Below are 13,508 nucleotides of genomic sequence, written 5' to 3' on the forward strand. Positions count from 1 at the left end.
CTATAATGTTAAATATTAACTTTAATTTATAAGGTAGAAAACCCATATTCTAATATCAATATTAGTCTATATCTAATTACATAAATATTTAAAATGACTAATATATATAAATTATCAATGAAAATATATATAAATATTATAATCAAGATCTAAAATAATCTCTATAAACAATTGTATATAATGAAAACCTAATAAATTTAATTTTTCATATTAAAAGATGAAATAGCTAAATTCAAAATACAAATAAACTAACTTAAACTGACTTTCGAAATCTTATGTAAAATACTTATAGAAATATTCAATTCTTAGTAATATAGTATTAAATAAATACTATAAGTACTATAAACATAATTATGAATATATATATATCTAATTTGGATAAAACTTTTTTCGAAAAAAATTTCTCTTCCCCAAAAAATTTTATCAATGGCCAGCATATTAAAAAATACCTTTAAAGGTTAAATTTATAAACAATTCATAGATAAGGGCAAACGAAAAAATTTCTAATGCCAAATATGCCGAAAAATTGGACATATTGTCCATTAACCATATAATTTTTTCACAATACGCACGCTACTCGAAAAAAAGGTGGACAGAAATTTCTAAAAAATTCCATTATTACCATATCGGACCGATATATATATATATATATATATATATATATATCTGTATATATATATCTATATATGTACACAACAGGTGTCTGCACAGTGTCAGTCTATCAAATTCTATTGACATGGTATTAATCAAACCAAGGTGAGTGTAGAAGAGCCATGCTTGTTCCTATTTGTGAAGTTTACATAAAGAATGGATAGTATTTAAGTCCTTGTTAATAATTGTATTCATTTGAGTTTAATAAATGGAAATTTCAATTAGTGTAGCCGATTGTTAACACAGAACTGACTATATTGAAGTCAGGTTTAATCAACTAGTTTTACTACTCATTAACATATGGAGGACACTGGCGTATTTTTCAAGTGAACAAACAAAAAGAAGAAAGACAATCAAAGTGTAAGTTCAGCCTAATCTGGGCATGGGTCAGATAGTTTTACTTTTGAAATTTGACCAATGAACCCAAACCAAATAAAAACAAAATTAAAAAAAGTAAAAAACATGTATGAGCAAAAAAGCTAGCCGTATTTGATTTTTTTTTTTTTTTTTTCACTTGCTAAAAGTTCTGTTATACATATTTTACAAAAGAAATTTTAATGTCCAGTGGACTTCATCACTGCTTTGCGTTATTATTTATTATATTAATTTATTGTTAGCATCCATTTAATATTTCACAATATAGTGTTGGCATTAATATTTTTCTTCATTTATTAGAATTTTTCATTATTATTATTATTATTTTGGCCTATTCTTATTATGAAAGTGAAAAGAAATTTATAACACTTGACAAATTTTTTTCCAAAAGGAAAATGATTTGTTTTTAGTTAATTAGTTTTCATAATTTTCATTATTTTAAATTTCACGATAAATGGAAGTTGAGTCTTTTTTAGTTTAGAGATAGATACGTAACCACTATTTTTAGTTTAAATTCTGAGCTTACATTTTGCAGGCTAAAGGTTTGCTGATAGAAGCTACATCATTGGAAAATCAGGTTTTTATATTTATTGTGGGATATTTTTAAATTCCTTTAATACAAGGTTTTTGTTCCTCTACATCTTTTCATGAGCCTGGTGGTGGGTATTTGCTTTAATCTCCTCACCGTTTATTTTTCTCCATTTTTTGTCAGCTCATAATTTTTGCATTTTTTCTCAGTATTTATGTTTTGCTATAATTGTTTTTCATTAAAACATTATTTTTTAAAAATTCAGTTATATCACATAGCTACAAAATTATACCATTAAAGAAGTAATTTAATTTTTTAAAAATCAGGTTAGATCAAATTGATAAAGATTGGAACATGGAATTTTGAAATTTCTCAGTTCTTATAGATATTTATCAAAGTTATTTTGTTCTTATAACTTTAAGCTCCAATATGTCGATATTGATTAAACAAGGAATCCAAATACACACACACACACACACTTTGTTTTTTGGTTAACAAGGCAACCAATAGTTTCATGTGAAAGGATCTTCACAATTGTTCAAGTATGCCAGATCGAAGTGTTGGTACCCGTAACACTACCATGTTACCATATTTTAGAAGGCTATAGCTATGCAATTCAAATGCTAACTATCAATAGTAGCAATAACAAAGATATTGGTCTATTACCTTAGTAATATCTAATTAGTCTTCGACTTTCAGGTAAAATACCTTTTTACAAAGGTATTAAGAAAGATAAAAATATCTGATTAGATGGCACTCTGAATCGTTTTATACATCTATTAGGTTGGCATTAGGTTTATACATCTATTAGATTATTGTATCTACCTCTGTGTGTGTGTGTAACAGAAAAATTCCTTTTAACTGGCACACCATTGTATTAGTGTTTGTGTGTATTACTCAAATTGGTAGGGATAGACATGAAAGATAGACACAGTAAAAGTAAAAGCTCTTGGAATTATTTATTCTAAAATTCCCTACTTCAGTTTTACCAATTTTCACTTGCTTTGTTTTATTTTTCGCATTTTTTTATGTGGCTTTCCCCAAAAAATTTTTTTCATTCATTTATTGTTTGAGTTCTTGCTCACTGGGAAATTGTTTCTTTCCAAATGTACATTGCTTTAAATATTCAATAAACACATTTTTCTTGATTTAAAAACAAACATCAAACATCGTTTATCTTATGCATCCTACCACCATTTTTTTTTTTTCTTTAAATCAATATCTTTCATAAGGAAGGCAGCACTTCTCTGAGATGGATAATTTTCAATATAATTTTGAACTGCTTGATAGATATATCATTCATAACATTCTTTTGATTGTAATATAGATAGCAATAAAATTCAAATTATTCTCTCTTGCTCCTCATTCATCTTCTCTTTATCTTCCTGTATTTTTTAAAATTTCTTTCTGACAAGAAATAAGTAGAGACTTTGATTTATATGTCTTTTAGGATGAAAAAAAAAATTTTTGTAGTAGGCTTGTTGCCAAAAAGAAAAGGGGGAAAAAAATGTTCCCCCCTATCTGCAAAACATCTGCTTAACTAAGTGTCAGTATATTCAATGCATGAAGTATTAGAATGCTAAAGTAAAATATGGTGGAATAAAGAATACTCTACTCTTTTACTCTCTTTTACTTGTTTCACTCATTTTGACTGCGACCATGCTGGAGCACCACCTTTAGTCGAGCAAATCGACCCCGGGACTTATTCTTTGTAAGCCCAGTACTTATTCAATCGGTCTCTTTTGCTGAACCACTAAGTAACGGGGACATAAACACACCAGCATCGGTTGTCAAGCAATGCTAGGGGGACAAACACAGCAGACACACAAACACACACATACATATATATATATATATATATATATATATATATACATATATACGACAGGCTTCTTTCAGTTTCCGTCTACCAAATCCACTCACAAGGCATTGGTCGGCCTGGGGCTATAGCAGAAGACACTTGCCCAAGATGCCACGCAGTAGGACTGAACCTGGGACCATGTGGTTGGTTAGCAAGCTACTTACCACACAGCCACTCCTACAGCTAATATTTTTTGCATTTTTTTTTCCTGCCAAATATAAAAGATTATTTTGGATATGTTTTTGGTGGCATCAGTAAAACACTTCCTTACTGAAACATGATGAAAAGGTAGTGAATAAATTGCCTAATAAAAATATAGAAATATGTATTTTTACCATCAAAAGATGGAATTGTTTACAAATCAAATAACTGAGATGTCTTTCACATAGTAAATGATATGTTGGTGAATGACAGAATATCTTATGAAAAGAGCAGACTCTTTACAAAGAGTGAACACCAAACTGCTGTACAAATGAGAAAATATTCTGTTTCTTGGTTAACAGTGAAATATTTATATCTGTATTTTTGTATGGATGTGATATTGATATTTGATGAAATAGTTTTTATAATACATAATAATAGCTTCTATTTCTCTTATATATAGTCTGGTTCCTCAGTCATAGAGAAAAGATCAAATTCTAAACATTTGCATATTTTTATGCTCATTTTCCAATTGAGGAGCACTTTTCCTTTATCTTTAATTATGAATTTTTTTTTTTTTAGAATTAAAAAAATATTGTTTTGAAACAAAGAAAAATGTGTTTTAATTAAAATCTTTTAAAACCTAGAATGAATTGAGATTTACACATAGAGTTTAGACATGTGTCCCTTAATTAAGGACCTTAATCTATCTTAAATATCTTGTAATTATTGCTCACAGGTAGTCAGTAAATATCTGAAAGAGGTTTATATAAGAATGAGACTAAAAATTGACATGTTTCTTCCATGCTAACTGCTGTAAAGTAAATTTATTAGAGTTATAATTCTTTAAAAAAATGTAACATACTCTAGCAATGATACAAATCAAATTATTTTGAGAGGATGTTGATGAAGGAAATAGACATCAAGGAAATGACAAAACAATAACAATAATTGTTATAATGGTAACAGTGGTTATAATGATATTTAACCCAAAGAGGAAACCTTTTGCTTTCGGATTTACAACTTCATCTTTTGGCACCTAAAAATTTTAAACTTTGGTTGATCATCAAAGTACAAGATATTGAAATAAAATTCTTACACCACTGTGTCTTGTAATAGTATCACTCCTTCGGAATTTGTTGCTATGTGTCTGAGTAAATGATTAAAATTCTTTAAATATATTTTAATTAAAGTTTCTAATATAGTTCTGTATTTATCAAAATTCCAAAATTGTTAGCCTCATGCTATGAATAAATATATTGTTTTACATTTAAAATTGTTTATAGTAATAATGTGATTTATAAGAATATTATAATGTTAATAGTCATATGATCTAATGATATCTGATTACCATTGTAATTATTGAAGTTATATTAGTTTGTGATACTTCTATTGCCTTTGTATTCTTTGGTTTGTATCAGTTTTTTTTTTAAGCAAATTTAATGGTAAAGGATTAAACATAAGAATTGTTTATTTATTTAATTATTGATTGATCGACCATTTATAAAGTTTTCTAATTTGTACATTTTTATTAGAAGAACCAGTACCTTTTAAATATTTAAAGAAAATAGATCTTTCCCAATTGTAAAATGTGAGAAGACAAAACTTTATTGATCATTTATTTCAAAGAATTTATAAAATTCATTTTGGCTTAAGTTTCACCTGTCTGCTTTTCAACCAGACTGATTGCATAAGCTGCTAGATAAAACTTAAAGGTCCCAGTTAAAATAAAATATTATTATAGATATGATTCAATTTTCCATATACTGAGTCTCCTCTTTAGTAAATATTCTGTTGTTATTTTGGGGTTTGCCTAAGCTTGAATTAACATACTCAAAGAACTTATATTTCGTTTAAAATGATCTTTCAGTTATGATAATTAAAATAAGATAATTGATTTCTATAATTTTAGTAATACTTACGTTTAAATTTGTTGTTTTGAAAATATTGGTGATTGCATGTAATGGAATATGTAATAAAATTTGCAAGATTTTTTTGTTTGTTATTCCTATATTTTACTGTTAATCAATATGCAATTTTGGAAATATAATACTGGATTATTTTCTTGTAGAGTGCATTAGCTGTTCAGAAGTCAAACAGCAGCATCACTTTACCTATTCACGAAGGAAAATTTGCATCTCTGGTGTCGACACTTGAAGAATTAGTACCATTCCTTTTTATATCTGTTATACGAACTGGTCCATATATTGAGAAAATATCACATAACAATGAAGAAGTTCCTGAAATTGATGGTAAAATAAAATTATACCAATATTGCTAACGCACATGCACACAGACATCGTTTAGCGTCCGCTTTCCATACTAGCATGGGTTTGACGGTTCAACTGGGGTTTGGGAAGCCAGAAGACTGCACCAGGCCCAGTCTGATCTGGCAGTGTTTCTATGGCTGGATGCCCTTCATAACGCCAACCACTCTGTGAGTGTAGTGGGTGCCTTAGATATGCATGAGTGCATGAGTACATGTGCAAGCATGTGTGCACACATGCACAAAAAGCATATTGAGATGTGCATGAACATGCACACACACACATTTTAATAATGTAGTATACACAATGTGCTTATATGTTTATAGAATTATCACACTGAAAATACGCAATACAATGTCGTACAGATTGTAGCATATTATCCTGCAATCAACTTTGTTGAAGGTTTTGGCAAAGTCAGAATATAGAACATCTACATTTTGATAGCTGACCTTTTGTATCAGTACCCAGTCATAGTGTTGTAGCAGCTGTGTGAAGGAGATCCTTCATGGGTAGAAACCATGCCTCATGTCAGTGGACAAGCCGTTATTTTTCTAGGAATGCAATCAGCTTCCTTCTGTCAATGCATTCCTTGGCTTTGTTGACATGTAAGATCAGAAGGACAGGCTTGTGATAAGTTTTGCTCTACTCCCTCCTTTGTGGATAGGGCATATGATACCTTCTTCTTGCATTTTGGGAAGTTTGCCACTTGCAAGAAAAAATTATTCTAGCAAGTTTACATTTTGCTTGAACTTAAAATTTCCAGAGATCTTTAAATTTAAGGAGATGTATTTGCTAGCAAGTGACCTGATCTGAGATCGTGTGCTGGAACAAAAACAATTGCAGCATGGAAGGTGTTTATAAGCCATTTAAGAAACACAAAAACTGTTAAATTCACTTCAACATTTAAATTTAATTTGTCAAAATATTTTCGTCGCTTTGAGACTGCGACCTGTTCACTGACAAAATTCCATGCTACAAGTCGCGGTCTCAAAGTAACGAAAATATTTTGACAAATTAAATTTAAATGTTAAAGTGAATTTAACGGTTTTTGTGTGTTTCTTAAATGGCTTATAAACACCTTCCATGCTGCAATTGTTTAAATTTAAGAAAACAGAAGTATTAAAGTTTTAAAATAATAAAAGATTTGAAAATTTCAGAATTCATTCCATTCAAACTATAATTAAACCTGTTTTTATTATTCTAAATATGAAACAATGTTTAGTTTTCAGATTTCCAAAACCAAGCTCAGATTTAACAGATCTACGAGTAATTTTTGGGAATGTTAACCAGTTGTCTGCTTACATAGAACAATATGAAGAACATATTTCCCAAGAATGGTTTGAACCATGGGAACAGTTTAATTGGGTTGTGAAAAATCTGTAAGTTTTCTATTAATTTTCTTCAAAATATTTTGAATTCTGATAACTATTTTGAATGATTTCAGAGATTTCTGTTAAAAAGGTTAATCTTATTTCAGTCAGCTTAATATTAAATTAGAAAATTCATTTATATAGAAAATTCAGTCAAATCGTCCAACCCATGCTAGCAAAGAAAGCGGATGTTAAACAATGATTATATATATGGACGATTTGACTGAGGACTGGCAAATCAGATGGCTGCACCAGGCTCCAATCTTGATTTGGCAGTTTCTACAGCTGGATGCCCTTCCTAATGCCAACCACTCCGAGAGTGCAGTGGGTGCTTTTATGTGCCACCGGCACAGGGGCCAGTCAGGCAGTACTGGCAACGACCTCACTCAAATGTTTTGTCACAAACACACACACACACACACACATAACAGCATTTGAATTTTAGAAGAAATTGAATAGGTACAGGCATGGCTGTGTGCTTATGAAGTCTGCTTCACAGCCAAATGCTTTTGAATGTCTTGTATTATATCCTTAGGTTGAGCAAGACTTTGAGAGTGAAAGTAGTAGATAGAAACTGTACAGAAGCTTGTCATATACCATATCAGCATTATCATTCAATGTCCACTTTTCTATGCTTGCATAGATTAGATGGAATTCATTGAGGCAGATTTTCTGTTGCTGGATGCTCTTGTCACCAGCCATCACCTGTTTCCAAGTAAGGATATATTTTCCCATGTCCGAATGTGTTTTCCATGGAAGACTGGAAACGAACATCACTTGTATGACAGCGATGCTTCTTTATAACCAACACTTTTTAGAACCCACAAATATTTCTACAATGTACTTCTTTCAGTTTCTTTCTACCAAATCCACTCATGAAGCTTTGCTCAGTCCAAGGCTGTAATAGAAGAGACTTGCTCAAGATGCTGCACGGTGGGACTAAACACAAGACCATATGGTTAGGAAGCAAGCATGTTACCCTCACAACCATGCCTATGTCTATTTTATGTGTGCGTGTGTGTTTGCATGTGACTGGTGATTCTCTGTAACCATATTAACAGTTGAGTAAAAGATGGTGACATTGTTTAAAGTAGCCAATAAACAAATCTCCTATAGTTCAGTGGATTTGTGTAAACTGGTGAAATGAAATATACCTTGCATGAAAAAGAACTTGGGGTTGGCAACAGTAAGAGCATCAAGCTGTAAAAATCTGCTTTAACAAATTGCATTTAACCCATACTAGCATAGAAAAATTGGAAAATAAAAGATGATGATGATTGTTCTTGAAAAATCATTTTTTTTAAAGATACAGAAATAATTTATTCTCAAACACAGGATAATGCTAATACAATAGCATGAACAGGATAAACTATCCATATATTGCAGAAAAATTTGTCAGCGGCCAGCCATGAGACTTGAACTCACATCTCTGTGATTACGCATCAAGTGCTTTACCTTTAATCTAAACTGCCCAGTGACAAATTGTTCTGCAATTGTAGGATTTATAAATCTAGCTTTATAAGATGCTAACATTAAATTCAACTTACAATGAAAGTAAATAAAGTTTGCTTTAGAAGCATTGAGAAGCGTTGAGATGTATCTCAACGCTTTTAATACATCTCAATGCTTCTAAAGTAAACTTTGTTGTTTACTTTCATTGTAAGTTGAATTTTTTTTTTAGTCTTTGAATGCTTCCCTACTTCATGTTGGTGGTATTTTGTGATAAAAGTACAGCCGTCATTCATAAGAGAGCATGACTTGATAGCATGTACCATGCTTTTGCTAAGTATTTTAAGTGCCTTTGTGGTCACACACAGACATGTACACTCTCTTGGCCCCCTCACCCTTGACTTATCGAAATACCCTGGATATGACTGCTGGAGGAACAGTGAGCTGCTCTTGACTGGTACCCATTTTCAGCTGAGCAGGCTGGAGTTGTGTGAAATGAAGTACTTTGCTCAAGGGTACAGTATACTGCCTGGTATGAGAGTTGAATTGGGATCGTATGTCCATGAGTTAAACACCTTAACCGCTTGGCCATGTTTTTTAAATTTTGTGATATTAGATATTTATATATTTGTATTCAGTATAATATATTGATACAACATAATAACCTGCGGTATAGTAATACCAGATAGTATTTGCTTCATGGTGGCCTTCATCAGCTTAAAGAAATACAAAATTTATTTCCCTAGTGAAGAATTTAACTCCACTGTTAATATATAATATTTTACTGAATCATCTAAGTTCTTATTGTGATTTCAAATACTAAATATTTGTCTTTTTATATTTTCTTCAGAATACCTCGACTACAAGAAGTTGTTTCAGGTGTTGGATTAACCATTCCAGTCTTAATCAGTATACTTTCCAAATACTTTTACAGAATATGTCGGACATTTGGCAGAACTTTTGTAGATAAAATGGTATGGAACATATTAGATTATTCATATACTGTCTTTATTTTAAGATTTCAGTAGTATTTTCTTCCTTAATGATTTTGAATATTTGAAAGGTATATTGTTATATTACTTCCTTTGCATTGATTTCTCATAAATTCAAGTACTGTTGAAAGTACGATATTAAAGCAATAATTTACAATTATTTAAAAAATAAAGTCATATTAGGTGCAGGAGTGGCTGTGTGGTAAGTAGCTTGCTAACCAACCACATGGTTCCGGGTTCAGTCCTACTGCGTGGTATCTTGGGCAAGTGTCTTCTGCTATAGCCCCGGGCCGACCAATGCCTTGTGAGTGGATTTGGTAGACGGAAACTGAAAGAAGCCTATCGTATATATGTATATATAAGTGTGTGTGTATATGTTTGTGTGACTGTGTTTGTCCCCCTAGCATTGCTTGACAACCGATGTTGGTGTGTTTACGTCCCCATCACTTAGCAGTTCGGCAAAAGAGACCGATAGAATAAGTACTGGGCTTACAAAGAATAAGTCCCGGGGTCGATTTGCTCGACTAAAGGCGGTGCTCCAGCATGGCCGCAGTCAAATGACTGAAACAAGTAAAAGAGTAAAAGAGTATTAGCCTTACTGCTTTATATCAGCTAAGAAATGAATATATTTCTTGCTCAAAAACCATATTGTACCAGAATCTAAAGGATATGAAAAAGAAGGAACTGCTGAATTACCCATCAGTTTTGAGTCTCCCAGATGGTAAACCAATAACGATCATGATGATGATGGCAGTGGTGGTGTTGCCAGCAGTAATAGAGAAAAATTAGAAAAAAGTTGATGGAGCCAGTAGTGATAGGCGCAGGAGTGGCTGTGTGGTAAGTAGCTTGCTAACCAACCACATGGTTCCGGGTTCAGTCCCACTGTGGCATCTTGGGCAAGTGTCTTCTGCTATAGCCCCGGGCCGACCAATGCCTTGTGAGTGGATTTGGTAGACGGAAACTGAAAGAAGCCTGTCGTATATATGTATATATATGTGTGTGTATGTGTGTCTGTGTTTGTCCCCCTAGCATTGCTTGACAACCGATGCTGGTGTGTTTACATCCCCGTCACTTAGCGGTTCGGCAAAAAGAGACCGATAGAATAAGTACTGGGCTTACAACGAATAAGTCCCGGGGTCGATTTGCTCGACTAAAAGGCGGTGCTCCAGCATGGCCGCAGTCAAATGACTGAAACAAGTAAAAGAGTAAAGAGTATATAATTATTGATATTTTATTACTCTCATCATCTTCACCATCATCATTGTTGCAAGGATCAGTTGAAATTCATTGAGGCAATTTTCTGTGGCTGGATGTCCTTCCTGTTGCCAATCTTCACCTGCTTCCAAGTATGGTAAATATTCCTTGAAGGCCAGACATGTTTTCATGGAAAACTGGAAATGAAGGACTTCCCTTGTATGATGGTGACAGTTGTTTAGAACTATTCTGTGATGCCAAGACAATTGAGAAACAAACAGGCCCACACATTCATTATGGGCTTCTTTTACTGTCCATCTACTAAATCCATTCACAAGGCTTTGGTTGGCCTAGTGCTATAGTAAAAGACACTTGCCCTGGGTGCCATGCAGTGGAACTGAACCTGAGACTACATAGTTGTGATGCAAGCTTCTTAACCACACAGCCATGCCTGTGCCTTATGCAACAGTAACAAATAAGTTCCAGTAATTCTTCTACTGAGTGATGCTTGAAATCAGAATTGATGTTCAAATTTACAGTTGAATCACAACCAATAAATTATAACATTTTATTTGCCTCCATGCCAAATTTTTCTTTTAATCATGGTTTTTTTTTGTCTTTCTGTGACAGTAATCTTTTTAACCAGTTCTGCATTTTAAAAATTTTCTCAAAATTTAACTTCTGCTTAAGTTAAGACTCATCAACTAGCCATGTTTCTTTTCTCAGTGATAATTTCTGTTATCTTTAAGTCTTAGCTTGCCAGATGACTGACCCTTTCAAGATAACAAATATTTTATATGTCTCTTGTTGACAAATGAAGTTTATTAATAAACATAGGCGTAGGAGTGGCTGTGTGGTAAGTAGCTTGCTTACGAACCACATGGTTCCGGGTTCAGTCCCACTGCGTGGCACCTTGGGCAAGTGTCTTCTATTATAGCCTCGGGCCGACCAATGCCTTGTGAGTGGATTTGGTAGACGGAAACTGAAAGAAGCCCGTCGTATATATGTATATATATGTGTGTGTGTATATGTTTGTGTGTCTGTGTTTGTCTCCCCAACATCGCTTGACAATCGATGCTGGTGTGTTTACTTCCCCGTAACTTAGCGGTTCAGCAAAAGAGACTGATAGAATAAGTATTGGGCTTACAAAGAATAAGTCCTGGGGTCGATTTGCTCGACTAAAAGGTGGTGCTGAAACAAGTAAAAGAGTAAAGAGTAAAGAGAGTTACATGCGTGTGCGTAGTAGTAGTAGTTGTTGTAGATATTATTGTTTTCTAAGTTTTCTTATCAACCAGGCTGTATTCTATTTTATGAGAAATGTAGAAGTTCATTGTCTGCTTGTTCAGTTCTTCACTTTTGGGATATTGCTAAAAACTATGAGCTTTATCGTCTTTCATTTTGCGACAGTGAAAGAAAGAAAGCCCAGAACAAACCCCTTAAAAAAAACAAAAAAAAAACATTGAATATGTTTTCAGAAATTATACAAATAGCACTGTTCATAAAAGAACATAACATTATAATAATGAAATTATTGTATATAGTGCTCAGGTGCACCACAACTTGTCAGAAAGTGCATATAGAGTATATACAGTAATGTACAAATGTCTGGAAAGCGAACAATACATGAGTCAGGTACATGCTTGTGTGTGTATGGAGGGGAGAAAATCAGGTGTAGTGTTGGCGAATCTCAGAAAGCATGGAAGTTTTGAAGGATGCAGTGCTCCAATAACTAACAACTGATGCTGGCAGCTTGTTCCATGCTTCAGCAACTCTCAGCATGAAAAAATGTTTCCTGAAGTCATGGGAGCTGTGCTGTTTTCTGACTTTGTAAATATGTCCACGGGTGTTAGATGGGTGGAGTTTGAAAAGGTGCTCAGAGTTATTGTTTGTACGATGGTTGATAATTTTATGGGTGTCTGCCAAGTCAGCTGCCAGACGTCGGAGTTTCAATGTGTCCATGCCCAGGGAAGTAAGGCGTTCAGAATATGGCAAATGCCTGATGGAGGGTATTCTTTTGGTTGCATGTCGCTGAACGGCTTCCAGACGATTGCGATAGGGGTTCCAGACTGGTGATGCAAATTCCAGGTGAGGTCTTACCATAGCTATATAAAGCCGCTTTTGTATTTTCTTTTACTTTTTTTGTATGAATATTTTCTTGCTGAGAAATGAAAATGTCCTTTAACAATAAACCTAATTCAGAATTGTTGAAACATTAACACTTTTTTTGCAGGTGAAACCTAAATTTCAAGATCTCTTAGTTATACCTGAAGGGGTAGGTAAGTTGGCTATAAATATATTATCATTCATGTTGGTTTTGTTCAACCCCCAGGTCAGGCCTGAAAAAGCAGATCTATCTTCAAAGGTATTCTAGCCATGTTCATCTCATCTTATTTTAAGGCATAGTGTATCTAGGACTGCAATATCCTATGTTTCCATTTTTTTGTTAAGACAGTAGGGAGTAAATTAAAGGGAAATTTGACTGCTGTTTCTTGCAGTTTGAGTGACCATGTAAAAACTCCCTTGCTGGCTTGATTATTCATATAATAAATAAAAACAAGAAATGCAAAACTCTTTGTTGAGATGTCGATGCCTTTTTTAATATTATAATTGACTTCATAGAGTTGATGCATTTATCTTAATAAGAGAAACTGAGTTGTATTTCAGTCTTAAATACAAATC

At 33.0% G+C, this 13,508-nt stretch overlaps 1 protein-coding gene across 3 annotated transcripts in view; it reads left to right on the forward strand.

The window, feature by feature from the left end:
• LOC115210333 (RAB11-binding protein RELCH homolog) overlaps positions 1-13,508 on the forward strand; it is a 313,025-nt gene that overhangs the window by 93,151 nt on the left and 206,366 nt on the right. For 2 of the 3 annotated variants that reach the window (XM_036502569.1, XM_029778868.2), the window contains exons 15-18: positions 5,629-5,809; positions 7,047-7,203; positions 9,494-9,617; positions 13,060-13,105. In XM_036502569.1, coding sequence (XP_036358462.1) covers positions 5,629-5,809; positions 7,047-7,203; positions 9,494-9,617; positions 13,060-13,105 — 508 coding nt within the window. Of the gene's footprint in view, positions 1-1,561; positions 1,604-5,628; positions 5,810-7,046; positions 7,204-9,493; positions 9,618-13,059; positions 13,106-13,508 lie in introns of all 3 variants that reach the window. The other variant, XM_036502568.1, reaches the window with a different exon arrangement.

This window comes from Octopus sinensis, linkage group LG4, assembly GCF_006345805.1.
Source record: "Octopus sinensis linkage group LG4, ASM634580v1, whole genome shotgun sequence".
Taxonomy (NCBI): Eukaryota; Metazoa; Mollusca; class Cephalopoda; order Octopoda; family Octopodidae; genus Octopus; species Octopus sinensis.